Source organism: Mesoplodon densirostris, chromosome 1, assembly GCF_025265405.1.
Source record: "Mesoplodon densirostris isolate mMesDen1 chromosome 1, mMesDen1 primary haplotype, whole genome shotgun sequence".
Lineage (NCBI taxonomy): Eukaryota > Metazoa > Chordata > Mammalia > Artiodactyla > Ziphiidae > Mesoplodon > Mesoplodon densirostris.
The window spans coordinates 177,570,941-177,598,489 of NC_082661.1; the positions used below are offsets into that span (position 1 = coordinate 177,570,941).

Sequence of the window (27,549 nt, forward strand, 5' to 3'; positions counted from 1 at the left end):
GGAGATAGTCAGAAGCTCAGCCACTTCCCCTTGTTTCTTATTTTGATGCTCATCCTCAAGTCCCAGGCTGTCTCCACACTGGTATCAGCAGGAACAACAGACAGACGGAAGGGGCTATGTGTTTATTTTGAGACAAGTGTAGGGGAAGTGACTTGCGGGGAGACTGTCCTTCTTGGCAGACATTTAGGAGCAAGAGATGGGGCATCTACTATTATAAGTCCCACTGTGCAGATGAAAAAACAGACTCAGAGAAGTCACTTGCTCAAGGTCATTTGGCTGATAAGCGATAGAGTCTGATGTGAATCCAAGAGCTTTTGCTGGCCCAGCCCTTCTTACTAACGACTGTTCAATACTGCCCTGTGTGGCACTGAGCTGGCCCGTTCCCTACTCTGGCCTCAGTTTCCCTGCTTTTGCAGTGGGGGCCCCTTTACCCTCTCAGGCTGCAGGATGACTGCAGGATGGAGAAGTGGGCTGAATACTGGAAGGGGGTGTAGGTAGCAGGAGGCCCCGGCAGGGCAGCAGTACCTCTCTGATGTGGAGGATGGTGCCATTGGGTGGGCGCACAAAGATGGGGCGGTTGTCGTTGACGTCGATGACCTCCACCAGGAGCATGGCGGTGCCCCAGAGTGGGGGCTGTCCGCCATCCGTGGCCACCACGGTCAGGTTGAACCTCTCGTAGGACTGCAGTGGCCGCCTTGTGGTCACCAGGCCCGAGTCCATGTCCACGTGGAAGGCCTCTGGCAGGTGGGGGCAGGAGAGCAGGGCATGGCTCTGGCTAAGACCTCCTTCCCATCCCTCCTCCTCCTCTTCCGCCAGGCCTGGGGCTGCAGGAAGGCAGCCTGCCCCTCCCACCCCCTAAGGCATCATCGGTGGGGAGCAGGCTACGTACCCACGCCCGGGCCCTCGAGGGAGTAGGCCAGCTCCGCATTGGAGCCCTCATCCCGGTCGGTGGCCATCATGGTGATGACGGAGGTGCCCGCTGGCTCATTCTCATACACGCTCGTGCTGAACTGGGGCTTGGAGAACTGGGGCCGGCAGTCGTTAATGTCCAGCACCTGGATTACAACCTGGAGGGGAGGTTGAGCTCGAAGGTCAGGAGCACACTGGGGGCTGCTTCCGGTGACCCGGTCACACAGGATTAAGCCGCGGTGGACAGTGCCCGCTGTTTAGTCTGACCCCAGACTATTTAACCCCCGACCCTTAGTTTCCTTAGGTGTACGTTGGGAACAATAGGATTTTCTCTCTCAGGGGCTTGTGAGGCTTGTCCGTGATGGTATATGCACAGTCCCTGGCCTGAGTAAATGCTCAGCAACTAGTACTGTGGTTAACAGGTAATCTGTGTCTGGGTCCTGAAGCAGGGACCCCTCCCCACCTAGCTCCTACTCTGTCCTCTGGTCCTTCCCACACTGGCCCCATATATCGGACTCTAATTTCTGGACCTTAATGCTCGACTGTGATTCCTCCACTCCCAGAGGTCCCTCTTGACTGGGATTTGTGTCCAGCCTGGGACTTGGCTCTGTCTGCTGACCCCAGAGCCCAGGGCAGGTCCTATGGATACACCAGGAGGCCCTCTTTCCCTGGCTGCTGTGGCCCTGCCTGACTGCATCCATAACAGAGCCCTTCACAGCCATGCTTTTAAGAACCCCTTTCAGTGCACAAAGCACTTTCCCACCTCCCATCTCCTGGACTCACTACCAGCCTGGTGGGGAGGCATCAACATCACTGCCCCTGCCCTCCACTCCCTGCAGCTTTGACAACCGAGGCTCAGAGAGGTTACATGACAAATGCAGTGTACTCAGCTAGTGGAACCTTAGTCTTCTGACTACAAATACTGTGCTCTTCCCAATACAGCACACGCCTATGTGACAGGACAGAATGCAGGTATGTGTGAGTGCTCCCAGCCCTGTTGCCTACCTGCCAAAGAGAATTCTTCTTTGCCCACCCAGCTTCTCACCTCCCCACCCTTCAGGAGACTTTTCTTTGGACGGTTAGGTTATTACTGAGAATTGGAAGAACTGAATACAGAAGGACAGGACTGGAAAGGGCAGAAAGAAGGGGGAGAAAGAAAGGGAAAGCAGAGTCTTGAGGTGTGGGACTCTGGATGGAAATGGGGACAGAGCCTAAAGGTGGGATGCTGGCCTCCCCAGAGCAACTGCGTGGACAGTAGACCTGGAATGGAAATGGGGTTGTGAATTTGATCCCTCATTAATGTTCTTTAAGAGACATAAAGATAAATGCTTTATAATTATGTTTGGTTGCGGGACTGTGTTTCTTTCAACGGGACAGTATGGAGACACTGGGCCATGTGGAGCCCCAGCCTTTATTTGGGTTACACCCAGGTATGTTGGGTTTGACAGGGGTTTGACACAAGAAGTTTCTCCTACAGAGTCCCCGTCTCCCTAAGCAACAGCCATCGTGAACCCCCAGCTAAGCTGTTGCCTCTCCTTCCTGCCACCACACCTCTTGAGGGGCCAGGGTGGCTCTGCTCCTGCCCTGCAGCAGCCATTCTCTAAGGGCTTTGCCTACTGCCTCCACAATGGCAGTCCTTAGCGTCTCTGCTCCACGCAAGGGTCCCTCACCTGCACCGAATTTTCTCGACGGTTGCTGGCTACATCCCCAGGGTTGTCTTTGGCCAAGGCAGTCAGGATATAGTGGGCCTTCTTCTCCCGGTCCAGAGAGGACAGAACATAGATGTCACCCTAGTAGGGGGAGGGAGGAGTCAGGTTCTTCGTCAATTCAACAGGTATTTATTGAGCATCTGCTACGTGCAGTCACTGTTCTGGGCTCTCGAGATACAGCACCGAAGAGACGACAGCCCCTGCGCCCCGTGCAGCTCTCATTCTAGTGGCTCTTCTTGTCCTTACTACCCCAGGTCACCTGGAGATGGGATGAATGGCCCAGGCTGGAGCTCACTACCTGGCCAGGTACAAAGTAGTACTCCGTAAGTATTCACTGTTCATAGTGCCAAGCCAGGAGTGTGTTTTATTGTTCACACCAAGAGGAAGGAGAGAAACCCTGCTGAAAGGGCAGAGTGCAGGGGGATGTGGGCAGGCGGTGGGAGGGAAAGTCCAGCTCCAGCCCCACAGCTGGGGAAGGCCCTGCCTGGCCAGCCACCCTCATGCCACAGGCCTCTCTCGCTGTACTGCAAGAGCAACTTTGAACCAATTTGCCGACATTTAAAATCATCACCCATCTTTTCTCTTGAGCTTCTGCATTCCCACAAGTCTGAGACCCATGGGAGCATGGGGGCTATGTCCATGGGCGCTTCTTCCCTCTCCCAGCACTGAGGATAGGGCCATGTACACAGTAGGTGCTCAAATACTGTGCCCAATTTCCGCAGAGCTTCCTATTTTTGACAGTTTCAAAAAGCAGTCGCATGGACTTGAATCAAGTCTTCCGGTCTGGTGGAGACACATCTCAGTTTTTGTCCCACAAGGGGCTAGTTCCAAAAGACTTTGGCCACTTCCTCCCATGTCTCCTGGGACAGATAGGCCGCAGTCTACAGGATGTCTGGGACTCTGAAAACAGGGCTTGCCAACTTGGCTGAAAGACCTCTGAGGCTATAGATGTCCAGGTGGCAGGACCCAGAAACAGGGGGATGACTGTAATACTTTTGGTGGCTTCTCAGCCTGTGACCCGGGGCCCTTCCCACTTCCCACTCCCCAAACCCAGGCCCCTCCGTTGCCCACTCACTGTGGTGGGGCTGATAGCAAACTTGCCCTCGCCGTCCACAAGGCTGTACTCAATGAGGGCGAAGTTGCCTGAGTCGGCATCAGTAGCAGTGACTGTCAGGATGACTGTGCCCACAGGAACATCCTCAAAGACGGCTCCCTGGAGCCCAGTGAGCAGGGAGAAAGCATGAGCCATGGTCAGTCCTAGAGTCTCAGCCCTTGCCCGAGAAACTCACTGATGCAGACTCACCGGAGCATCAAGCTAGTCATGGGTGGTCATTCCCATGGGACTTAAAGGCTGGCAGGGTGGGAGTGGGAGATGCCCAAAGGTGCCAAGGAATGGATGCAGGTCCCAGACCCAATTTGTTGGCCTGGGCACCCACCTGGTAGGAGAGTTGGTCAAAGATGGGGTTGTTGTCATTGATGTCCACAATCTCCAGGTAGACAGGAATCTCAGCTCCCCGGGGTGGGGACCCATTGTCTGAGGCCCTCACGGTAAAGTTGAGCCAGTGCACTTCCTCATAGTCCACTGTCCGATTGGCGATGACCTTCCCTAAGACACAGAGACACCCACTGCCATTTTGGCTACCCCTCACTCGTGGAAGCTCTCTAAAGTATGATGAGGGGGATCTGGGGCTCTGAGGGATGAGTGTGGTCCCTTGAAGGAGGCGGGTAGCCAGGCAGCACTGCCCAGGCCAGAGGGCCGAGAATAACTGGCATCCAGCTGTTCTCCTCACTGGAGGGGCGAGAAAGCTATTCACAAGTCAAAGGAATGTACACTAACACGCTGAGGACCTCCTCTGGGACAATTCCCTCTTGGCCTTCTTGCTCCCTAAGTGATACTAACTGTGGAGGTTGGATGGTAGAGAGGGTGATGGAGTATTCCAGGTTTCCAGCAGACACCGAAAGGGGCTTCCATCCCAACCTAGAGCTAGGCGCTCTGTCCTTGCCTGTAGTTTGGGCATCTGGGAGTGACTAGAATGTTAGCCATACTGGATCTGGCCTAGCCCACTGAGGGGCCCCAACTGGAGGGTGAGAAGCGAGCCATGGTCCCTCTCGGAGGCTAAGCGGGCACAGACACATGTTCCCCAACCCTCCTCTGGCTGATTTCCCACCTACCTGCTGAGGAGTCTTCCAGCTGGACATAGCCCGGGGGTATCAGGTCCAGCAGGGTGTAGGTGATCAGCCCGTTGAGGCCCTTGTCGGGGTCCACGGCTGCCACAGCGATGAGCGTGGTACCTGGGGTGGCCCCCTCCAGGATCCTCTCCGTGTAGTAGGTGATCCCAAAGGGCTTGAATTGGGGCGTGTTATCATTGACGTCCAGGATGTTGACCGTCAGCTTGGCTGGGGTGGAGGCAGGGGGTGAGAGTGGCATGAATGGGCCCCAGTGTGGCTGGGCCAGGCCTTCCTAAGTCTCAGCCAAATCCAGAGAGGATGGCAGCATCTCACAGTCCTCCTGGGGCTCCCTAAAGCTTGCCCCAAGCCTCAGGTGGTGGCATGGCCTGTGACCCTCGCCCCTGGTGTGGCCACTCACTCTTCCATTGGAAAAGGGGCTCGGGTTCTGCCAACTGGCTGGGTAACCCTGGTGGAACCCCTGGCCTTCACTGTGCCTCAGTTTCCTAACCTGTCCCGTGAGACGGGATTAAGATGATCTTTAAGACCCTTTCCATGATTCAGCCTTTTGTTTCCCCTCTGAGTTGTTCCCTCTATATAACCAGCCTGGGTTCTTTGCCTCTCTGAGCCTGGGACAAGTATTGGGTTGGCCAAAAAGTTCATTCGGGTTTTTCTGTAAGATGCCATGGAAAAGCCTGAAAGAACTTTTTGGCCAACCCACAGGAGAAGACCAGGTCTGCCCTTCCTTCCAGAAAACTTGGGCCTCTGGGCTGTATAGATAAGCAGCCAGTATCTGCCAGGCCTATCTCCCCACCCCAGCAGCTGTCCTTGCCTCATGGCAGAGTCCACGTGAGGCCACCCCATCCCTACACCCTCCTCCCCACTCCCTGCTTGGCCCACACAAAATCCAGTGCCTCTAGCAGCCCATCCGGGCTCAGGCTGCAGGCAGGGTGGCCTGTGCCCAGCTGCAGGAGGCAGCATGCGTGCCCCTCTCTTCTCTGCCGTGGTGCCTGCGTCCCCCAGTGTGGTGTCTGTGGCCTCAATTCACCTTTCCTTGCTCTTTGCTTCCTCTGGCCTGACCAGGTGGCTTCTTATCAGACCTGAAGTTCCTATCTCACATCCAACCACACCCTGCTTCCCAGTTCTGACAATGGGATTCCAACTTAAGTCTCTGTCAACCCAAGTCTCTGTCAACCCATCCTTTTCTCAGTCCCCTTCCAGCCTCTACCAAGCCTTCTCCCTACTCTGAGCCTTTGGAGTTCAAGATCACACACAATTCTGGGCTTCTGGATCCCCCACTGCTGAGCTCTGCCTGACAGCTGGGACCCAGGGCCACCCTCAGCCTCACTGTAGCTGCCACCTCCCCCACCCCTCCTGCGGCCTGACGACTGGCAGCCTGTAGCTGGGTCCCGCTGCTCCCTCCCTGGGGCCAGGCCTGTGCCGGTTCTGGGCCTGTCTCTCTATGGGATCATGTGGGAGATGCCTGTGGGGAGCCTTACCATTTGGCACACTGACGGAGCGCTCTGGTAGGTCGCTGGCTTTGTCAGTCACTGAGAGAGTGACCTCATAGGTGGCAACCAGTTCCCGGTTCAGGGGGGATTTCACCATTACAGACCCTGTAGACCAGACCAGGTCAGGTTCAGCCTGAGGGGAGCCCCCTAAAATCTGGGCCTCCCAGGGGTGCTCCTGGCCAATCCCCACCAAGGGCAATGATCCCCAAAGGACCCAGGACTTGCCGGTCTCATCTTTGGCTGGGATTGACACCACAGCCATCTGCAAGCTGGGGGCACGTCACTCTGCCGCTCACTCACCGCTTACTAGCCAGGAAATTATTTAACCTCTCTACACCTCTGTTTCCTCAGTTGTAAGATGAGGATAATTACAGTACCTACCGCAGAGGGCTATTTGGAGGATTATAACAATTAACTGAATTTACATTTGTAAAGGGCTTAGAACAGTGCTTGGCACTTAGAAAAAGTGCTATGTAATTGCTTGTTTAAAAAACGCTTGTTGGAATTCCCTGGCTGTCCAGTGGTTAGGACTCCACGCTTTCACTGCTGAGGGCCTGGGTCCTATGCGCAAGCCATGCGGCGTGGCCACACACAAAAAAGATGCTTTTATTCCACAACCATTGAACTTACGGCTAAAAATGGTTATGATGGTAAATTTTATATGTATTTTATCAAGATTTTAAAAATGCTTGTATTCTAGGGAGATCAAGCATAAAGGAAGGTCAAGGCAGCTAAAAAACCCTGAGGGAGTTCCCTGGAGGGGACAGTGGTGGAACAGCCTAGACAGTAAGGCCCACCCCTTCGTCTTGATGACGTAGGGCTGGGTTGCCTGGGGCACCGTGAAAGGAGCACCGCCCTACGGCAGTACTAGTAAGGAGCTGTTTCCTTCTCTCCTATCCAACGCCTCCCCAAGCCCCTGCCTGTCCTCCAGAGGCTTGGGTTTGAACTGGACAGATGGAGTTTTGCCCATCTCAGCCTGGTTCTGTTGGGACCTCTCTTCTTCCTGCCAGTTTGAGGGCCTGGTGGCTCTTCCTCCCATTGGCCTCATCCTAGGGTGAAACCTCCTCTCTCTCTCTTTTCCCAGCTCCCTCTCAGGCACTGGGGTGTCTGGGATTCCCGTCCCCCTTGGCAGATCCCTCTGCTGAGCTCCTGTCCTCCTCGGGGCCCCAGCCAGGGGGCAGTCACTTACCCTGGGCCGCCGCCTCCTCCTCCTCCTCCTCCTCTTCCTACTCTCGCTCCCCGTCCCCGAGGCTGGGGAGCGAGGATGGGGAGAGGGTGGCTGCATTCAGTCTGCAAAGGCTGAGCCCCGGCCTTGGCGCAGGCCCCACAGGGTGGGAAGGGTGGTAGGGGTGTGGTGGGTATGGAGGAAGGCGATGGGGTGAAGCAGAGAAGAGATGAGGTGGGAGGCGACAGAGAATCAGAGCTCAAACCTGTGGGCCTGCCAGCCAGGAGGAAGAGAGAAGAGGGTCAACATCAGTTAGTTCAGGGTGCAGAGGGGACGGAGCAGAGTAGGACATGGGGGATGGAAGGGCTCAGAGTTGACCAGGGCTGGAGGTTCGGGAGGGATGGGGTGGACGGGAAGAGGCAGAGGGGCAGGAAGCCAGCGGAGCAAGTGGGAACCCAGTTGGAGAGGTGCACTCAGAGGGCTGAGGCTCTGGCAGGAAGAAAGGAGAGAGAGGTGAGCAAGGGAGGGGGAGAACGTGAGGAAGAGGGGCAGAGAAGACACTGGAAAGGAAAATAGAAGAGAACAGAGTCAGTCAGAGGGAGGGAGGACAGAAAAAAATGGGCAACAGTACAGCATAAAATTGGGCTGGGTCATGGAGCAGCTCTCCATGGTCCTGAGAAACCACTGCAGCAGGAATTTTGCTAACCTGACACATGACTAAGCTACCTAATTCCTCCTAGTGGCTCATGGTTTTCCTGTCTTCCTTTTTCCTCAGAGGCATACTGAGTTAATCATACTCTCCGGTTCACTGCACACTATGGTCCCGGGCACTGTTCTTGTTTTATGTATGTATCTATTCCCTTTTATTATCATACTCCTCTCCCCTTGGGCGAGGTATTAAAGTGTATTTTTTATTTGAAGCTGTTCCTGAAAATCATGTATTGTTTTTGTGTATGTATTTTACATTTATGCAATGGGATTCTGGTATATATAACCCATTCTATTTCTTATTTTTTTCAGTAAGTACTTGTGGTTTTGTTTTGTTTTGTTTTTTTGTTTTTGCGGTACACGGGCCTCTCACTGTTGTGTCCTCTCCCGTTGCGGAGCACAGGCTCAGCGGCCATGGCTCAAGGGCCCAGCCGCTCCACGGCATGTGGGATCCTCCCGGACCAGGGCACAAAACGTGTACCCCGCATCGGCGGGTGGACTCTCAACCACTGTGCCACCAGGGAAGCCCCAGTAAGTACTTGTTTTTAAGGTCTACCCATGTTTCTCTGTGTGCGTCTCATCTGTTGCTTCTAACAGCTTCCTGGTATCCCATGATGTGCACCCACCACATTTTACTCTCCAACATCCCAGGGATGGATGCCTTGGTTGCCTCCAAGCTCCTGTCACCAATCACACTGCAGTGAACATCCTCAGATGTTCCCATTATCGACCTGAGAATTTCCTTGGGACATATACCCAGGAACAGAATTGCTGGGTCATGGGGTATGAGTGTACTTTGCGTTGGATTGCCGTCTAGATGTAAAGTTAGTCGAAATTCCTACAGCAGCATAGGATGTCCCCACATTGTCACCAATACTCAATACTGTCCACATCCTAATGTCTGCTAATCACATATGGAAAACCAATATCTCACTGATGTTTTACTATGCATTTCTCTGAATAACAATGATCTTTAGCCTTTTTTCATAGCCATGTTAGTTTTTCTGTCACTCCTCTGGGCCTTCCAAGAAGGACACCTGTAAGTTTGTCCCATGTCCCCTACTTAACTCCCCAAAGGAGCAAAAACACTGAACTTTTGGAAAAATGGTAAAACCATCAAAATTATAATAAGCTGCGTAAATCATGAAAGATAAGCCACAGTTCCCTTTGTTTTGTGGTAGTGTAAGAAAATCATTAAGGGTATACACACACATATGTAATATAGAAATATGTGTGTGTGTATATATATCATATATATTTTTCTGTATTATATACATATATATGAAACTTAGAGACAACTTAAATGGCCCAGATATATATGAAGAAAGTGTTCAACCACCCGGTTATTAAAGAAATGCATATTAAAACAAGGTGCCATTTACCTATGAAATTACAAACACGAAAACTGTGTAATATCTAATGCTGTCAAGAGTGTGGTGACATGGGTACTCTCATATAATACTAGTAGAGTAAGAGAATCAGACAGAGAGGGAGCTGGTCAAGGGAGAAGGAAGAAGAGAAGGGAGAGAGGGAAAGAGCCAGGAGAGAGGTGGCAAAGAGAGGTAAGGATGTGCTGTCAATAGTGGGGAAACGAGAGGAGGAAGGAGCAGCTGAGGGAAAGGGAGGAACAGAGCGAGAGAACAGAGAGAAGGAGGGTAAGGGAGAAAGCAGAGAGCCAGGAGACTGGGGCAGGGAGTCAGGAGGAAGGCTGGAGGGGAGCAGGCCCTTGTACCTGTGTTGATATTCACGGCAAAGGCGTCCTCCTGGTCGGGCACCAGGCGGTCAGTGTCATCCTTGGCCACGATGCCGATGATGTGGTACTCCAGCTTAGGGTTGAGGTCACGGTCGATGGCAGTGACGTTGGCAATGACCGTGCCTGGCTCAGCTGACTCCAGCACGCTCACCGTCTGGATGGGGTTGAGGAACTCAGGGCGGGAGTCATTGATGTCATCGATAAGGATAGTGATGATGGCTGTGCCCGAGAGAGGGATGGTGCCCCGGTCGGTGGCCACCACTGTCAGCCTATAGGATTCCTGCTCCTCCCTGTCAATGGTGGCATTGCCGACACGTAGGACACCAGTGACTGGGTGGATGATGAAGCGGTCCTGAGCCCCAGCTTCTATTCGGTAGATGAGCTCCGCATTGAGGCCACTGTCCTCATCTGTGGCTGTGACCTGAAGGACTGAGAATCCTGTGGGGGTGGGAATGGGGTGCAACTGAGCACAGTGGCTTCTTCTAAAAACACCACACCGAGATACTTTTCTTGGTGGTTCACAAGGGCCTCTTCCCACCATAGCCTTGCCAGCATCTATCTTTGTTTTTATTGTTATATATAAAGCCTACTTTATTTTTAAATTTATTTATTTTAATTGAAGTATAGTTGATTTACAATGTTGTGTTAGTTTCAGGGGTACAGCGAAGTGATTCAGATATATATTTCGAGATATGTATACGTATATATATTCTTTTTCAGATTCTTTTACATTATAGGTTATTACAGGATAATGAATATAGGTCCTTGTTGTTTGTTTATTTTACATAGTGGTGTGCATCTGTAATCCCAAACTCCTAATTTATCCCTCCCCACCCCCCCTTTGCCCTTTGGTAACCATAAATTTGATTTCAAAGTCTGTGAGTCTATTTTGATTTGTAAATAAGCATCTATCTTTTATGCCTTTTGCATGTTTGCAATTTTGTAGGAAAATGGTATCCTATTTTATTTTGCATTCTTTGATTATTTGTGAGACTGAACAATTTTTAATAATTTAATGATTAGTTGCATCTTCTCTTATGCAAAGTGTTGTCCTTTGTCCTTTGCCCATTTTTATCAATTTATATAAATTGTATAATTATGATAACTTGTGACAAATACCTTTTTTTCAGTTTGTTGTTTGCCTTTCAATACTGGTTATAATTATATGATGTAAAGAAGTTTAAAATTCATATGCACCAAAATTTAGTATTTTTCCTTTTTGACGTTCTTCTGTTTCTTATATGCTTAGAACCTTCTTATTCCAAAATCAGATAAATATTCACCCGAAGTGTCTTCTTTTATTTATTTATTTTTATTTTATTTTATTTTTTTTTTGCAGTACGCGGGCCTCTCACTGTTGTGGCCTCTCCCATTGCGGAGCACAGGCTCCGGACGCACAGGCTCAGCGGCCATGGCTCGCGGGCCTAGCCACTCCGCGCCATGTGGGATCCTCCTGGACCGGGGCACGAACCTGTGTCCCCTGCATTGGCAGGCAGACTCTCAACCGCTGTGCCACCAGGGAAGCCCGTGTCTTCTTTTATTTTTTAATGTTTTATACTCTTTTACAGTTCCTTTAGGATGTCTTTGGGTTTCTTTTTGGTGTCTGATATGGGGTGAGAATCTAGACTAAATAAGAAGAGATGTTTTGCACACGAAATAGTTTTCACTATTGGTTTCATTGTTTCCTTTATCACATATTACATTCCTTATAATTTACCGGTATCTGTTGCTGGGCTACTTTGTCCCAGAGTCTTGTGTTCGTATCACGTGGTTTTAAATACTGTAGTTTGGTAATATGTTTGTTATAAATATCTGGTAAGACAAATCTGGCTTTATTATACTTATTTTTCAAAATGTCCTTTTTCTTCCAGATGACGATTAGAATCAAATTTATCTCCCCAATCATGTTTGATTTTGATGGGAATCATGTTAATCCTATTTTGATTTTTTTTTTTTTATTTTACAAATTTAATCAGTTATACATATACATATGTTCCCATATCCCCTCCCTTTTGCGTCTCCCTCCCACCCTCCCTATCCCACCCCTCCAGGCGGTCACAAAGAACCAAGCTGATCTCCCTGTGCTATGCGGCTGCTTCCCACTAGCTATCTACCTTACGTTTGGTAGTGTATATATGTCCATGCCGCTCTTTCACTTTGTCACAGCTTACCCTTCCCCCTCCCCATATCCTCAAGTCCATGCTCTAGTAGGTCTGTGTCTTTATTCCTGTCTTACCCCTATGTTCTTGATGACATTTTTTTCTTAAATTCCATATATATGTGTCAGCATACAGTATTTGTCTTTCTCTTTCTGACTTACTTCACTCTGTATGACAGACTCTAGGTCCATCCACCTCATTACAAATAGCTCAATTTCATTTCTTTTTATGGCTGAGTAATATTCCATTGTATATATGTGCCACATCTTCTTTACCCATTCATCCGATGATGGACACTTAGGTTGTTTCCATCTCCGGGCTATTGTAAATAGGGCTGCTATGAACATTTTGGTACATGTCTCTTTTTGAATTATGGTTTTCTCAGGGTATATGCCCAGTAGTGGGATTGCTGGGTCATATGGTAGTTCTATTTGTAGTTTTTTAAGGAACCTCCATACCGTTCTCCATAGTGGCTGTACCAATTCACATTCCCACCAGCAGTGCAAGAGTGTTCCCTTTTTTCCACACCCTCTCCAGCATTTATTGTTTCTAGATTTTTTGATGATGGCCATTCTGACTGGTGTGAGATGATATCTCATTGTAGTTTTGATTTGCATTTCTCTAATGAGTAAAGATGTTGAGCATCCTTTCATGTGTTTGTTGGCTGTCTGTATATCTTCTGTGGAGAAATGTCTATTTAGGTCTTCTGCCCATTTTTGGATTGGGTTGTTTGTTTTTTTGCTATTGAGCTGCATGAGCTGCTTATAAATTTTGGAGATTAATCCTTTGTCAGTTGCTTCATTTGCAAATATTTTCTCCCATTCTGAGGGTTGTCTTTTCGTCTTGTTTATGGTTTCCTTTGCTGTGCAAAAGCTTTGAAGTTTCATTAGGTCCCATGTGTTTATTTTTGTCTTTATTTCCATTTCTCTAGGAGGTGGGTCAAAAAGGATCTTGCTGTGATTTATGTCATAGAGTGTTCTGCCTATGTTTTCCTCTAGGAGTTTGATAGTGTCTGGCCTTACATTTTAAAACAGTCAGCTTTTCCATCCAGGAACACGGACGGAACATACCTTAATAATCTCATTTTGCAGACAAGACACTGTGGGTCCGAGAAGGGAGGTGAGGGGCACTTGGGTCTCCTGACTCCCTCTCCACCCACCCTGCTGCCCATCCTTCTCCCCACTGGACGTGACTTCTGCCTCCAATCCCCACAGACCACCAGCCAGCTCCTGCCTGGGGGCTGGGGCCTGGGGCCTGCCCCTGCGTACCTGGTGGGCAGTTCTCCAGCAGGTGGACAGTGAGGGCGGCAGGGCTAAAGGTGGGCCAGTTGTCATTGTCATCCAGGATGGTGACGAGCAGGTCGGCTGTGTCGTTGAGCAGCCCAATGTCCTCAGCCAGCAGCAGTAGCTCCAGGACGGCGGGTGAGAAGGCCTCCCGGTCAATGGTGACACCTGACCTCACTGTCACCACGCCTGGCACCCAGCGCCACCAGCCGGGGAGATACAAAGGAAAAGAGATGCAGTGGGAGACCGGTTGAGAACCAACAGGGAGGGGACAGAGAAAGATAAGGCTTGACAGGGACAGATGTGAAAGAGCAGCAGAGAAGGCAACCCAATGACTTTCTTCCCCAAAGGCTCAACAACCATTGTTTAGGGAGGTCCCGTAGGTGCCTGTGTTCCGTGACTGTCTCTTCCCCAGGTGCCCTCAGCAACTCTCCCGAGTCCCGCCTGGGATGAATGCCCCAGGCTGGAGGACTGGCCAGCTCTGGTGAGAGAGGTGCTGGTATATCCCTCCTTGTCACCTGTCACTCAATCGGCCAGGACCAGACTGATGTAACAGTCTCTGGGGAGCTTTGGGTCTGGTTTGAGGACAGACCATTGGCTTCCTCTGGCAGACTAGGAGCCCCATCCTCCGGGCTGGGGAAGGGGAGATGGGGGAGTGGGTTTGGGGGGTGCTCTCTGCCGAGCCTGAGAGCTTATGCACCAGCAGGTCCCTTCTGTTGACCCCAAGTGTCTTCCTGGTTCCTCCCACCCGGCCCCCGGGTGGCCTAATCCAGCTGTAAGATGGGGACTGTGAGGAAGGGGGTCTCTATGGAGAGCCTGGATCCAGCACTGAGAAAGGAGACCCTAGATCTAGCAGTGGGGTCACCCTAGCAGGAGGACCCGGAGCCAGGGTGGGAGAGCTGGGGTGGTGCAGAGGCCTCACCGGTGCTATTGTCAATATCAAAGAGCCCGCTCTGGGCACCCAGCAGCTGGTAGGTCACCACGGCGTAGACATCCAGGTCTGCATCCAGGGCCAGGATGGGCCCATTGAGCACCGTCAGCGGGGTCCCTGGGCCGGGGGAGAGGGGTCACTGCAGGGCCGACCTGGCCCCCCGCCCGCCCCTCCCCCTCCCCAGCCAGTCCCGGTGAGCCATGGCTGACGATGGATGAGAGGGAGGGAGGGAGGTGAAGTGGACGGGGCGGGAGACCCTGGGCCGGGCTGCGGCAGCCTTGGCAGACTGACGCAGGTGCCTGGGGAGCGGCCTCAAAGCCCTGCTGGGGAGAAAACACAACAGTGGTGAGCAAGCCCCTCCGGCCCGCCCGGAGCACGCCTGCCTTCCCAGCAGCCTTTGAGGCTGGCCACTCCGAGGGAGGGTCTGGGGGCTCCCTGACGTCCCCTCCCTATGTGGGGGCCCTGTCTAGGTATGCACCCCCAACCCAGTCTGTCCATGCATGTGTGTCCACAATGCTCTAACAGCTGTCCAACTATACATGGCTAGGAACCCATATGTGTGTGCAGGACTCCGTGTTCACACGGCCACGAGCACTCACACTGTAGCACTTGCAGGCCTGGGAGTGCCCAGGTTGTGCACTTGTCTGCCTCTGCAGGTGGGCATATTTGCACATGGAGTGCACTGTGCAGGCACCCATGTGCCTGTGTGTGTGTCTGTGCACATGTGTAAGCCCACACATATGCCTTACACGGACGTGCATTGGCACACATGTGAGCATATACACAGGCCGTTTTAAGATTCAAATTCCTTCAGGGGAGACACCCAGCCAGAGACAAGGAGTATCTCAGCTCATCCTTTTCTGACTTAGAATCCAAGCTACGGGGGAGGCTGGAGGAGGAGTGAGGGGACTCCCCTGGGGAGACAGTGAAGAGGAGATTCTGTCCCTTTGAAGGGAGGTGAGGCTGGTCAGTGCATGCGTGTGGGGGAAGGGCCACACTGACCTGTAAGGGGTCCCGGCCCCCCACCTGTGATTACAGATGCTCCCTGAGCTTTCAGAAGCCTCTAGGGTGCCCTATGCTCCTGGAGTGGAGGGAGCAGGGAGGAGTAGGCTTATTCCCCTCCTGGGTAGTCCTTACACCTTAATGCCCCTCGAGGAGGGGCAGTGGGGCTGTTCTCAGACAGCCTTGGAGACCAATGACCACATCCAACCAGACCCGTGGCCTCTTTGGCGGCCCCTAAGAGGCATGGCAGCCCTGGCCCACCAGCCCTTCGGAGCTGGGCCCCTTTCTCCCCTCCACACCCTTTTGCACTTGCCAGGTCTGTGTTCAGCCAGGCCTCAGCTGGGGCCCCACCAGGCACAAGGGAGGTCCTCAGGCATCTGGGGCCCAGGGGGTGCCTGACAGCAGCAGGAGTCCCCAGGTGGGCCCAGCACCTACCAGCAGGAGAATTCTCCATCACCTCCGCCTGGTAGGTGCTCTCAGTAAAGAGGGGGTGGTTGTCGTTCTCATCCGCAAGGAAGACCAGCAGCAAGTCAAAATCCTGGGGGAGGCACGACAGGGGTGGGGACAGGTTGTGGGCCATGTTCTAGCAAAGCGCTCCAGTGGGAGGAGGACTTGGAAGGAGGGCGGGGGTCAAGGCAGGGAGGTAGATGATAGAAAAGCCTCCGCCACGGGTCCAGGACCTGTGGTTCAAGCCTCTGCTGCGCTGGCAGCTCACAGGGCGGTCTTGGGCGAATCTTTCCCTCTCTCTGGGCCCCAGTTTTCCAATCTGACAAATGGGGATCGTAAGTCCCTTGCAGAGATATTGTGAAGTTCACAGGAGAAAGGAGGTGAAGGGTACTCAATCGTGCTCCATCTCATGGTAAGGAAGGACTGTAGCCAGGAAGATGAGTCTTAGTTTCCAGACCCTCCTGGCTGGCCTGGTGCCCTGGTCAGAGTTCATCCAAACGTCCACCCAGTGCTGCACCTCATACCTTTCAAAAACCACAGTTATCCTATCTCTTAGAACCTCCCAGTGCCCCAGATGCTTCTCCATTGCAGAGGTGGGGGACCCAAGACCCAGAGAGGGGGGTGACTATTCACAGCCACGTGGTAAGTTAGCAGCAGAGTGGCGACCAGCCTCCAAGCTTCTGGATTCCCACCACCCAATGCTGCTGCTTTCCAGGATGACCCAGGCCCTCCTGAAGGACAGGCAGAGGAGGGGGAGTGACAGAGGGAGAGAAAAGAAGGAGGGAGGACGTGAGAGAAGGAAGGAAGGCGAGGAGCACAGGATGAGAGACGCCAGCGGCCTGCACCTCCAGCCCGAAGTCTCCTCGGCCTGTACAGATGCAGAAACTGAGGCCCAGAAAGGGCTGAGCCATACAACTAGTCAGAAGCAGAGCTGAGATGAGCCAGACCTAGGCTCATCTCATGGGCTGGGAAGAGGGCTGATTCCTACCCCCAAATGGACTGTTTGCTTTGCAATACCCACTTCCTCTTAGTAAAGAGAGCCAAACCTTTGGCTTTGGAGGGGAAAGCCACCTGGAAAACGCAGCCCTTTCAGAACCCCAGAGTACGTGCTTGTGTACATGTGTCCCCCCACTGCCACCCCTGACACCGCTGTCGTGTGTGCCCAAGTATCGGTGGTTTGGGGAGAAAAGATGATAGCTGGTATTTACTGAGCCTTTGCCATATGCCAGGCACTGTGCCGAGGACTTGACAGACATTGGCTCCTTCAAGTCCTCTCCACGATTCTGGGGTAGGCGTGTCTCCATTTGGCAGAAGAGAAAGTGGAGGCTGAGAGACAATGACTTGCCAAAGCCACACACCCACTGACAGGCAGAAATGGGATTTGAACCCACCACTTGCTTACTCCAAAACCTGGGCAGCTAAACCCCGGGCCATGCCGCCTGGGTACATCCAGCACCGGCCCTGCTCCCCAGTATGCCCTCCAGCCTTACCCTCCTGGCTATGCGTGGATTCTCTGGGTTGTCCTTCACGGAAATGGTCAGCTTGTATTCCGGGATCCGCTCGCGGTCCAGGGGCCGGTTCACAGTGACGATCCCTGTCTGGGATGTAGAGGCTGGTGAGCTGAGCAATGACCTGTCCCCTACTTTGGGCTCTGGCCCACGGAGGCCCAACTGCTCTGCCTGTAGGAATGGCCGTGAATGATCTCCCTAAATCACCAAAGATATGGTCTAGAAGGACCAAAATGGATCAGCAGGGCCTTGCCAGAGCAAGAGTGACCCACCAATGCCAGGTCTTGCTGCCTGAAAGGGACGGTCCCTCTGAGGACCCCATGGTGACAGCAGCCGGTAACGCTCCAAGAGGTCAGGTGAGGACTTCTTGGTGCACCTTGGTACAAACCAAGTGGTACTGAAGCTCTGGTCCCATCCCTGCACATGACAAGCCTTGGGGTGACAGGGACCCCAGAAGTGGCTCACCTAGGAATCCAAGATTCCATACTTCCCACAGAGACCCCACATCCCAGTGGAGGGTAGAGACTTGAGGAGGAAGTGGAACCAACAGAAGCCCAGACAGCAGAGTAGAAAAGCCCCTAGGGCAGGGTCCTGTTTTTTTAGGAAAAATCCTGGGGGCTTCTCTGGGGTCAGACCCAGCCCTACCGTGGCGTTGATGGAGAAGGCCCGCTCTCGGTTGCCTGCAGTGATGTTGAAGGTGAGGAGGGCGTTGCACCCGCTGTCAGCGTCGCTGGCCAGGATATGGGCGACGAAGCTGGAGACGGGGATGTTCTCACTGATGGTGACGTTCATGGGTAGGTTCAGCAGCACGGGGTCGTTGTCGTTGATGTCCAGCACCCGGATCCCCACCAGCATCTGGGGCGCGTCAGGGAAGAGGGGGAAGTGAAGGAGAAGGACCAGGAGAAAAGGGGGCGTGGGGGAGATGGAGGAGAGAGTGGAGGCAGAGAACGGGATGGTGGACATGGCGGCCGAGGAAGAGGCAAGGAGGCAGGTGGAGCGGGACAGCAAAGCGGTGGTAACGGAGGAAGGAAAGGTGCAGCTCGTCGTGGGGAAAAAAGAGGAAGCCCAAGAAAGTGACAACAAAAAAGGCAAGAGGATGTAAACGAGGATAAGAGGGAAGGAGGAAAAATAGAGGCAGAGGCGGGATGGAAATGGCAGAGTGACAGGTGCAGAGGCCTGGCTGACAGCACAGCCTCCCCAGGGAGCTCTGTGTGGCTGTGGCTGCCAGGTGCCAGGTCCAGCCTCCACGGGTGAGCCTCACGAGGCACTTGCAGGTCTGGTAGGGGCCCTGAGGGCCTGGACTGACTCCAGAGCAGCCTGAGGCTGTATGGGCATGAAGGTGGCAGCGTTTATAGGAGTCTCTATGGAGAGTTCAGGGAGCAGGGAGGTGAAGCCAGTGGAATGGGGCCCCCAGACTCACCGTGGAGCTGAGCGGGGGCACCCCCCTGTCTCGAGCACAGATGGTCAGGTTGTAGAAGGCAGTGGTCTCCCGGTCCAGCTCCACATCCTTCCGGACCCGCAGCACCCCTTCCACGGGAGAGATCACAAACTCCCCTGGGTGTCACCCAGGAGAAGCCAGGGTGAGCTGAGAATAGCCAAGAGTGGTGGAGAGCCCGGGCCTTTCCCTGTTTCCTCTAGTGAGCCTTACTCACCAGGGTCAGGGGCAGCTGGGGCGTGGGCCCTCCAGCATCCCCCGCTTCAGACCCTCGTGGGACCTGCCAAGGGCTGGGAAGTGCAGGAGGCAGGAGAACAGATAACTCCTAGGGGTACAAGCGGGCAGGGGCCCACTCATGCCCTGATAGGCCTGAGATGCCAGGCCAGGGACCCACCTTGGGTAAGACGGTTATGTTGAAAAAGTGAGGGCTCCCTTTCTACACAAGCACTCTCTTTGTCACCACTATTGATCCGAAATCAATTAACGAAGGTGTCGGAAGCTTTGTCAGGTGCGATCCTTTCCAGATACCACATCTTGTAAAACAGAATATTGGGGAAGGGCAAAGCTAACCCCAAAGGGACTCCTTGCTAGTGGTGAGGCACCGGGGCAGGATGGAGCGGGAGGGATTGAGGACAGGGAAGCCCCCAAATGCCTTCCATTGAGCCCTGGTATGCAGCCACATGGAGCACAGCCAGGGTTCTCCCAGGCCTATGGCCATCCCTTGGCCCCTAGTTGGCCCTGATTTCCTTTCTTTGAGGCTGCTGAGGACCTCAGCTGGCCCTTTGGCTTCAACCCTTGTCTTGACCTAGCTGAGGGGCCAGATGTCTGAGGATGTCTAGAGCAAGGACCTCAGATTCTCAGGCTCTGAACTGGAAGAGACCTCAGAGACTATCCCGTGTCCTTTGGAAAACAAAACGGGAGAGAAGGGTGATGACTTGTTAGAGCCCCCATAGCAAATAAACAGTAGAACCCAGACTCGAACCTAGGGTTCTGCATCTCAGCTCACTACATGCATGGGACTTACCACTCAGAGCTGACCAGGGTGGGAGGGGTAAGAACAGGTAGGGGTGGAGGAGAAGAGCCGCAGGGCAGGCTGACAGGGGAGCGAGTGGGGTCCCAGCTGGACAGGAGTGCGCAGGGGGCTGAGGAAAGTGAGGCAAGATGAACGAGGGAGGAGGGGAGAGTGTGAGGAAGAGGGGATCATCTCTCTGCACTCCCCCAGGAACTGGGAACAGTGAGAAAGTTACTTCCTTCACTTTCCCTTTTGGCATCTGGGGGAAAAGGCTTAGAGTGGGGCAATGACTCGCTCAGAGACACACAGCACGCAAGGGTGCAGCAAGAACAGAGGCCCAAGCTCCCCAACAATTTTCTCTGCCTGCTTCTACCTACCTCACAACTCCCTGCCCCCAGCTCCTACAGCTCTGATTTACCAAAACAGCCCCTCCGCGGCCCACCTGCAACTGGGATTTCCCACCAGCCCTTCCGCTCCCAGCAGTCCTATGGGCTACACCCTGCTTAGAGGGGCGGAAGCCACTTGAAGCAGGATTTCCTGAGGTTGATAATCCAAGGTCTCCAAAGAACGGGGGATTCCCTTTCTAGGGGTTTCCCAGCCCTGTCTCAGCCCCTGGCCATGTGCAAGCAGATGGCCAGCTGCCTTCTCTCCGAAGCGAACCACCCCGTTGATGGAAGGGAAGAGGTTCCGAAGGCAGCCTGCCTGAGCAGGCCTGAGGTGCTGGGGGCTGGGCCCAGGCTAGACCCCCACAAGGTCAGCTCAGTGGGGGAGGTAGGCAGGTCGAAGGCCCCAAAACAGCAAAATGCCCTCCTCAGCAGCTTGCCCCGGGGCCTGAACCCCCCAGCACTCCACTCCTTCTGGAGATAGAGGGTTAAAAGCAGAGGCTTCCCATCAGTCATATCCCAGTCTGCAACGCTGACTTCGCTCCTATGTGCCCTTGGGCATGTGATTAAATCTCGCCTTGGGCTTCCCTGGTGGTGCAGTGGTTGAGAGTCCGCCTGCCGATGCAGGGGACACGGGTTTGTGCCCCGGTCCAGGAGGATCCCACAAGCCGCCGAGTGGCTGGGCCCGTGAGCCATGGCCGCTGAGCCTGCGCGTCCGGAGCCTGTGCTCCGCAACGGGAGAGACCACAACAGTGAGAGGTCCGCGTACCCCCCCCAAAAAAAATCTCGCCTTGATGCTCTCATCTGAAAAATGGGCTAATAAAGAGGTACCACAGCAGGGTTGTGCTGGTACTGGACAAGGCTCAGTTCACCTTGTGTATACTGGACCCACAGCAGCTCTTTGTATCATTAGGGACATCCTGAGAGGGAGCCCAGGCAGGCCTGTGAAGGAGCTGGGGGCTTACATGGAAGATGAGGATGTAAGAAAGGGGTCCAATGAGTGGACCTGACCAGAAAGGGCCGCCGGAGGTTCTGAGAAGGCCGGGATAGAGGGGAAGAAGCGCAAGTGACATGGCCTGTTTCCCAACCGTTCTTTTTTTTTTTTTTTTTTTTTGGCTGTGTTGGGTCTTCACTGCTGTGCGCGGGCTTTCTCTAGTTGTGTTGAGAGGGGGCTACTCTTCGTTGTGGTACGCGGGCTTCTCATTGCAGTGGCCTCTCTTGTTGTGCAGCATGGGCTCTAGGCACGCGGGCTTCAGTAGTTGTGACACGTGAGCTCTAGAGCACAGGCTCAGTAGTTGTGGCGCACGGGCTTAGTTGCTCTGCGGCATGTGGGATCTTCCTGGACCGGGGCTCGAACCCACGTCCCCTGCATTGGCAGGCGGATTCCTAACCACTGCGCCACCAGGAAAGTCCGCCCAACTGTTCTTTGACCACGTGCCTCCTTGCAGCTTAGTGGGGCTTATAAGAGCCCAGGCAGCCCTGATGTCTTCCCACCAGCAGGAGCCCCTTCCAGGTTCAGGCTGCAGTAGTGGGAAGGTGACCTTGAAGCCGGGTGGCTTGGAGTACATCCTTTCACCCGTGGTGTTGCTAAACTGGCTTTCCAGGAAAACAGCCCTGATTTATAGTGTTTGTCAGTTTTTCAAATTACCAACTGGGTTCCCTTGTCAGGGAACCTGGAGGTGAGGAGAGAGGTGGGGAGTGGATGTTGTGACCTGTGCGAGCCGCTCCAGCACAGCACTAGGTCATCCACCTCACCCCGCCCAGCCTCTGCTTATCTCCTCTGGAGTGGGGCCAGTGCTCGGTGATTCCCAAGTTATCTTTGGGCTGTGAGTGTCTACTCTTCCTTTCCAGGGGGAGGGAGCCCCAGACCGGGTCAGCCTGGGGAAACTCCTGGCCCCTCTCACTGCCCCAGGGGCCTGACTGTCTGCCTGCCCCTATGAGGCCTCAAGTTCCTAGGCTGGCCCCGATCCTGTGTGCACTTAAGCTGGCAGGTTCTGCTCAGGACAGCAAAGGCCCGTGGCAGGGAGCAGTCTGCAGTCTGCTGGGCATGAGTGTGAGCCCTGCACCCTGGAGGCGGGTGCAGAGAGGGTCCCTTCCTGGGAGGGGCTCAGCTGCCCACCCAGCCCCCACCTGTCAAGCAGACTTTGGCATCCTCCCGAACAGGAGCAGGACTCCCATGAAATGATACAACCGCTGTGTGTGTGTGTGTGTGTGACAAGAGCACAGGAGAAAGGCCCATGCTCTCCTGGTTGCAGAGCAGGAAGGCACAGTGCTTGGCTAGGGAAAGGACTTTTGGGACATGAGAGGGTGACATGTCAGAACACAGTGACCCACCGCAAGCTCTGGACAGCAGGGCCTCCAAGTCTGGCCCTACAGAAGTGGGTTTGTGTTTTTAGCCTCTTAACTGAACATTCATCCCAGGTTCTATAACCTCTCCTCTGTCTGCTGTGTCAGTGTGCTCCTCTCATCGCACGCCTTTAAATATCTCTGGGGTGACTACTCCCAAGTACCTCTCTCCACTGCAGACCTCTCTCCTGAACTCCTGGCTTGTATATCCAAGGCCTATCTGACATCTCAAACCTAACCTCACCCTCCTCCCCACCGCCCCACCTTCCCTGCTCCTGCTGCAGTCTTCCCATCTGCTAACGGCACGGATGCTCAGGCCAAAACCTTGGTGTCATCCTTGACTTTAGGTTACATCTCACATCCAGTCAGTCAGCACATCCTGTTGGCCGTCTATGAGGTATACCAGAGCTCTCACGATCTCCAGTGCCGTTTCCCTGGTCCCAGCTACACCATCTCTAGCCCCAGTGACTGCAACAGGCTCCTACCAGGCATTCCCTAACCTCTGTGGTCTGGTCTGAGCTCAGGAAATGGAGCGCTCCTGTTGAAATCTAAGTCAAATCACATCCCTCCCGTGTTCAAAGCCCTCCTACGGTTCCCATGTTACTCGGAGAAAAAGCCAAGTCCTCATAATGGCCTACAAGGCCCAACATCTGTCTCTATTACCTCTCTGATCTCATCTCCTCTTACTCTTCCCCTTGCCTGGCTTCATGCCAGCCACTGGGCCGCTTTGCTCCTCTGTGAACAAGCCAGGCACACTCCAACCTCAGGGCCTTTGCGCTTGCTGCTCCCTCTGTCTGTCATGCTCTTCCCTGGATGTCCACATGACCCATTCCTCACCTCCTTCAGGTCTTTGCTCAAATGTCACCTCCTTGCATAGGTCTTCCTTGAGCACTCTTTCTAAAACTGCAGCCTTCACCCTGGCATTCCCCATCTCCTGGCTTTATATTTCTCCGTAGCACTTAGCACCTCCCAATAGACTAAGTCGTCTGCTTAACCAGTTATGTTCAACTGGCCAACTGGCCAACTGTATCTTCCAACTGGAACACATGTTCTATAAGGGAAGGGATTTGTATCTGTTTCTTAACATTCTGTATCCTCAGCATCTGGAATGTGGTCAGCAAATATGCTCAATACATACTTATTGAGGGCTCAATTAAAAATCAGGATGTTTCACAAAGATCTGGATTTCCAGCATTTCTTTTAAAAATGGGAAGGGCTCCCCCGCCCCAACCCTGGGGCCTGCATTTCAACCTGACCACAATCGGCAAGAGCGGAGCTGTGGCTGCTGCAGCCCCCACTACTCCCTATCCTCTTGCCCAGACCTTTTCTCCCACGTGTGCTCCCTGCATGGTCCCAGTAGGCCTTGAGTTTGGGATTCCTACTCCACGAAAGTGAGTAAAAACTATCCTGAGAAATTGCTCTGGCCAGGCAAGCCCTGCTCTTCAACTGAGGAGAACAGTCGGGGTAGTTGTGAAGGCTATTAAGGGATGATGAGATGTGCAGAGAAATCTGGGTGCTCCCTGCATGTGTGCATTTGGGGGGTCCTGAAGGTCTGGGGCAAGGATGCTCATCTTTCCTCTTGCCTGGAGCCTTTTCTCTGGGTATGACACAGGGGTGTTTTCTATCAGATTCTCAAAGGAGTCTGCGACCTTCCAAGGCTACCAGCCTCTGCTCCCAGATTTCAGAGTGTCCTCACCATATTCCTGGGAGAAGATTATTTCCATCATCTTATGGATGGGGAAACTGAGGCCCCATTGCACAATGGTGGGGCTAATTGCCTTGAGACCTCCTTTTTCATCCTGCTCCTGAGTGGGGTCGGGGAGAAGCCCACTGGGTCATGCCACCCCCATCACCCAGCTCAGGCCCCACTCACCCAGAGGGTCTCCATCCACGATGCTGTACTCCACCTGCCCATTGGGGCCCGAGTCCCGGTCATGGGCCAGGAAGGTCCACACTCTGGGTCCTGGTTGGCCCTCGGTGACATCAAATGGTCCCTCGTAGTCTCTGGGGAAGGTGGGCACATTGTCGTTGATGTCATTCACGTTCACAAGCACCTGAGATGATGGGCGAGCTTAGTCAGCACTGCACCCCAGCCAGCCCTGCTCAGCTGTAAACTGGATCTGATAATCCTGCCTCATGGGATGATGGAAGAATCATACTGGTTAATGGATGTGGGAGGGCTTTTTAAGCTATTCATGTGGATAAGTTATTGTTATTGTCAAAGTCTCTCTATGGTAGCTAGTGGGAAGCAGCCGCATAGCACAGGGAGATCAACTCGGTGCTTTGTGACCACCTAGAGGGGTGGGATAGGGAGGGTGGGAGGGAGGGAGACGCAAGAGAGAAGAGATATGGGAACATATGTGTATGTATAACTGATTCACTTTGTTATAAAGCAGAAACTAACACACCATGGTAAAGCAATTATACTCCAATAAAGATGTAAAAAAAAAAAAAGAAAAGTCTCTCTATGGGCATAATAATATTATTAAGAATAATGCTATGAACTTCTATTTATTGCTGTGCTATGGTCATCTTTTTTCTGGTTTCATTTGCTCCTCCCACACCCTGAAACAGTTTTTTATTATCCCCCCTTTACAGAGGAGGAAAGTGAAGCTCAGGGAGGTTAAGTGACTTGCCCAGAGTCACATAGTTAGGAAGTAGAAGATCAGGGACATGAACCCCCGTCGGTGTGACTGGAGTTTGTGCCCTTGCCATGAAGGGGGGAAGGCAGGCGTCATCATCTATCTGATAGCTGCAGCCACACAGAGAGATTCAGTAACCTCCTCAAAGTCACACTGAAAGCTTGGGTGAGCTGCTGAGATCAGGACAGGGCTCGTGGATTTAGGCGTTTCTCCTGGAAACCCCGCTTCCCCACAGGACCTTTCTGTGACCTGTCCTACCCCACCCCCAAGTTGGGGCTCTCTCCCATCTACCCACCCACCCACCGTAGTGGTAGAGGTGAGGCGATGGGACAAGATGGGACACTGGTCCGTGGCGGTGACGATCAGGGTGTAGCGGCCACGGCTGATCTCGTAGTCCAGCTCCTTGGCAGCACGGATGACGCCCTGCAGGATAAGTAGAGGGGACGAGGGTGGATCAATAGGTGGTGGATCTGGGGCACCCTCTGACCTCCCCAGGAGGGAGGCAGGCCCTAACACCCTGGCCATGACAGGGAGCCCCTGTTGTCCTCTAAACCAGGCCCCACCCAACCTTTTCATCCTCCTACACTGGCTGCCCTCCCAGTTTCTTCCCGGACTCCAGCTTTGCTCCGCTCCCACCCCCATGGTGTCACTGAGCTCCCCTCCCATCCCTTTGGCCAGCTGACCCTCTTCCTGGACCCCGCCACCAGCCACTGACCGTGTGCCTGTTGATGTGAAAGGTGTCGATGATGTTGCCTGCAATGATGGCATAGGTAACCGTGCCGTTGGGCCCCTCATCCGGGTCTAGTGCCTGGATGGTGACGAGGCTGGCATTGACTGTGTCCGGGCCCTCATCCAGTAAGATCTCATAGTGGGGCTGCTGGAACATGGGTGCGTTATCGTTCTCGTCCACGATGGTCACGTACACGTGGGTGGTGGCCTATGGAGAAGAGCGTGATCAGGTTCCTTGGTCACCTGGCTAGAGGGTTTGAGGTGGAGCCAGCTGGATGTATTCCTAGGCTTCACTTACTCAGTGTGATCCAACATGGTGAGGGAAAGGGAGAAGGATGAGAGCGAGGGAAGTCACAGGCTGATAGAGGAAATCACAGAGGCTCTGTCAAAAGCCAAGCTAGGTTACTGCTTAGGTCCAAGATGGCACTTGCACCACCACTCTTATTGTCCATGACATCACTAATCAATCACAGCACTGCTGAGGCCAGATGCAACCTCAGGATCCTTGCTAGCACACCGATCTAATGATTATAATTGGCATATGAGATGGACTCCAGTAACTGCCTCCAGCCCATAGCTTTTTTTTTGAATTTATTTATTTATTATTATTATTATTATTATTATTATTATTATTATTATTATTTTGCAGCATGCAGGCCTCTCACTGTTGTGGCCTCTCCCGTTGTGGAGCACAGGCTCCAGACGCGCAGGCCCAGCGGCCATGTCTCACGGGCCCAGCCGCTCCGCGGCATGCGGGATCCTCCCAGACTGGGGCACGAACCCGTGTCCCCTGCGTCGGCAGGCGGACTCTCAACCACTGCGCCACCAGGGAAGCCTTTTATTTATTTTTTATACAGCAGGTTCTTATTAGTTATCCATTTTATACATATTAGTATATATATGTCAATCCCAATCTCCCAATTCATCACACCACCCTCCTTCTGCGACTTTCCCCCCTTGGTGTCCATACATTTGTTCTCTACATCTGTGTCTCTATTTCTGTCCTGCAAACCGGTTCATCTGTACCATTTTTCTAGGTTCCATATATATGAGTTAATATATGATATTTGTTTTTCTCTTTCTGACTTACTTCACTCTGTATGACAGTTTCTAGATCCAGCCACGTCTCTACAAATGGCCCAATTTCATTCTCCAGTCTATGGCTTTGACTGGGCCAGGGCCTTACTGACCCTGGGCCTCCTTCCAGATCACAAAAAGCAAGAATGTGATGTACTCAGCCCACCCATTTAAGCTTCACCCATTGTTCATGTAAATGGAAGCAATGCCTATTTTCAGCATTTTTGAGAGGAAGGACATTGGGTTTGGGGCTACTACACGTGCAGAATTTGTTGAGCTGTGAAAAATAAAGCTCATAGTGCATGACTCCACTGCAAGGACAATCTCACTCCATATTCTCCTGTGATTGGCTATTTTTGGCTGATGCTTCATCCAATCAGACCACAGGTAATATTTAGCCAATCGAAACTCAGCAAGCAGCACTCAAGAACCATTGAGAAATGGTTGATGTGGCACTTCACAAGCAGAGGAGATAAATGGAAGAAAGAAATTAGCCATGTGCTGGTATTCTGTGTCCCTCGGCTGCCCTCCTCTCTTCTCTGCTTCTCCACCTGGGAGGATATCCTGTGGACTGCCTCACCTGGGCTCCCTTGCCATCTGGCTTCCAGATGGTTTGGCCAATGGGAGGTCCCGGCAGAAGACAGGAGGAGAGGTGGTGGGGGCATTTCTCCCTC

At 53.0% G+C, this 27,549-nt stretch overlaps 1 protein-coding gene across 1 annotated transcript in view; it reads right to left on the reverse strand.

Annotated features, from left to right (window-relative positions):
• Positions 1-27,549, reverse strand: part of CDH23 (cadherin related 23) — a 408,054-nt gene that overhangs the window by 9,271 nt on the left and 371,234 nt on the right. The window contains exons 38-54 of the mRNA XM_060092078.1: positions 25,785-26,006; positions 25,373-25,492; positions 24,301-24,481; positions 18,672-18,805; positions 17,897-18,106; positions 17,234-17,341; positions 15,732-15,834; positions 14,286-14,411; positions 13,349-13,552; positions 9,901-10,359; positions 6,284-6,400; positions 4,791-5,015; positions 4,055-4,224; positions 3,694-3,831; positions 2,580-2,699; positions 890-1,067; positions 526-737 (exon numbers count right to left, since the gene is read on the reverse strand). Of these exons, the coding sequence (XP_059948061.1) occupies positions 526-737; positions 890-1,067; positions 2,580-2,699; positions 3,694-3,831; positions 4,055-4,224; positions 4,791-5,015; positions 6,284-6,400; positions 9,901-10,359; positions 13,349-13,552; positions 14,286-14,411; positions 15,732-15,834; positions 17,234-17,341; positions 17,897-18,106; positions 18,672-18,805; positions 24,301-24,481; positions 25,373-25,492; positions 25,785-26,006 (3,027 nt within the window). The remainder of the gene's footprint in view (positions 1-525; positions 738-889; positions 1,068-2,579; positions 2,700-3,693; positions 3,832-4,054; positions 4,225-4,790; positions 5,016-6,283; positions 6,401-9,900; positions 10,360-13,348; positions 13,553-14,285; positions 14,412-15,731; positions 15,835-17,233; positions 17,342-17,896; positions 18,107-18,671; positions 18,806-24,300; positions 24,482-25,372; positions 25,493-25,784; positions 26,007-27,549) is intronic.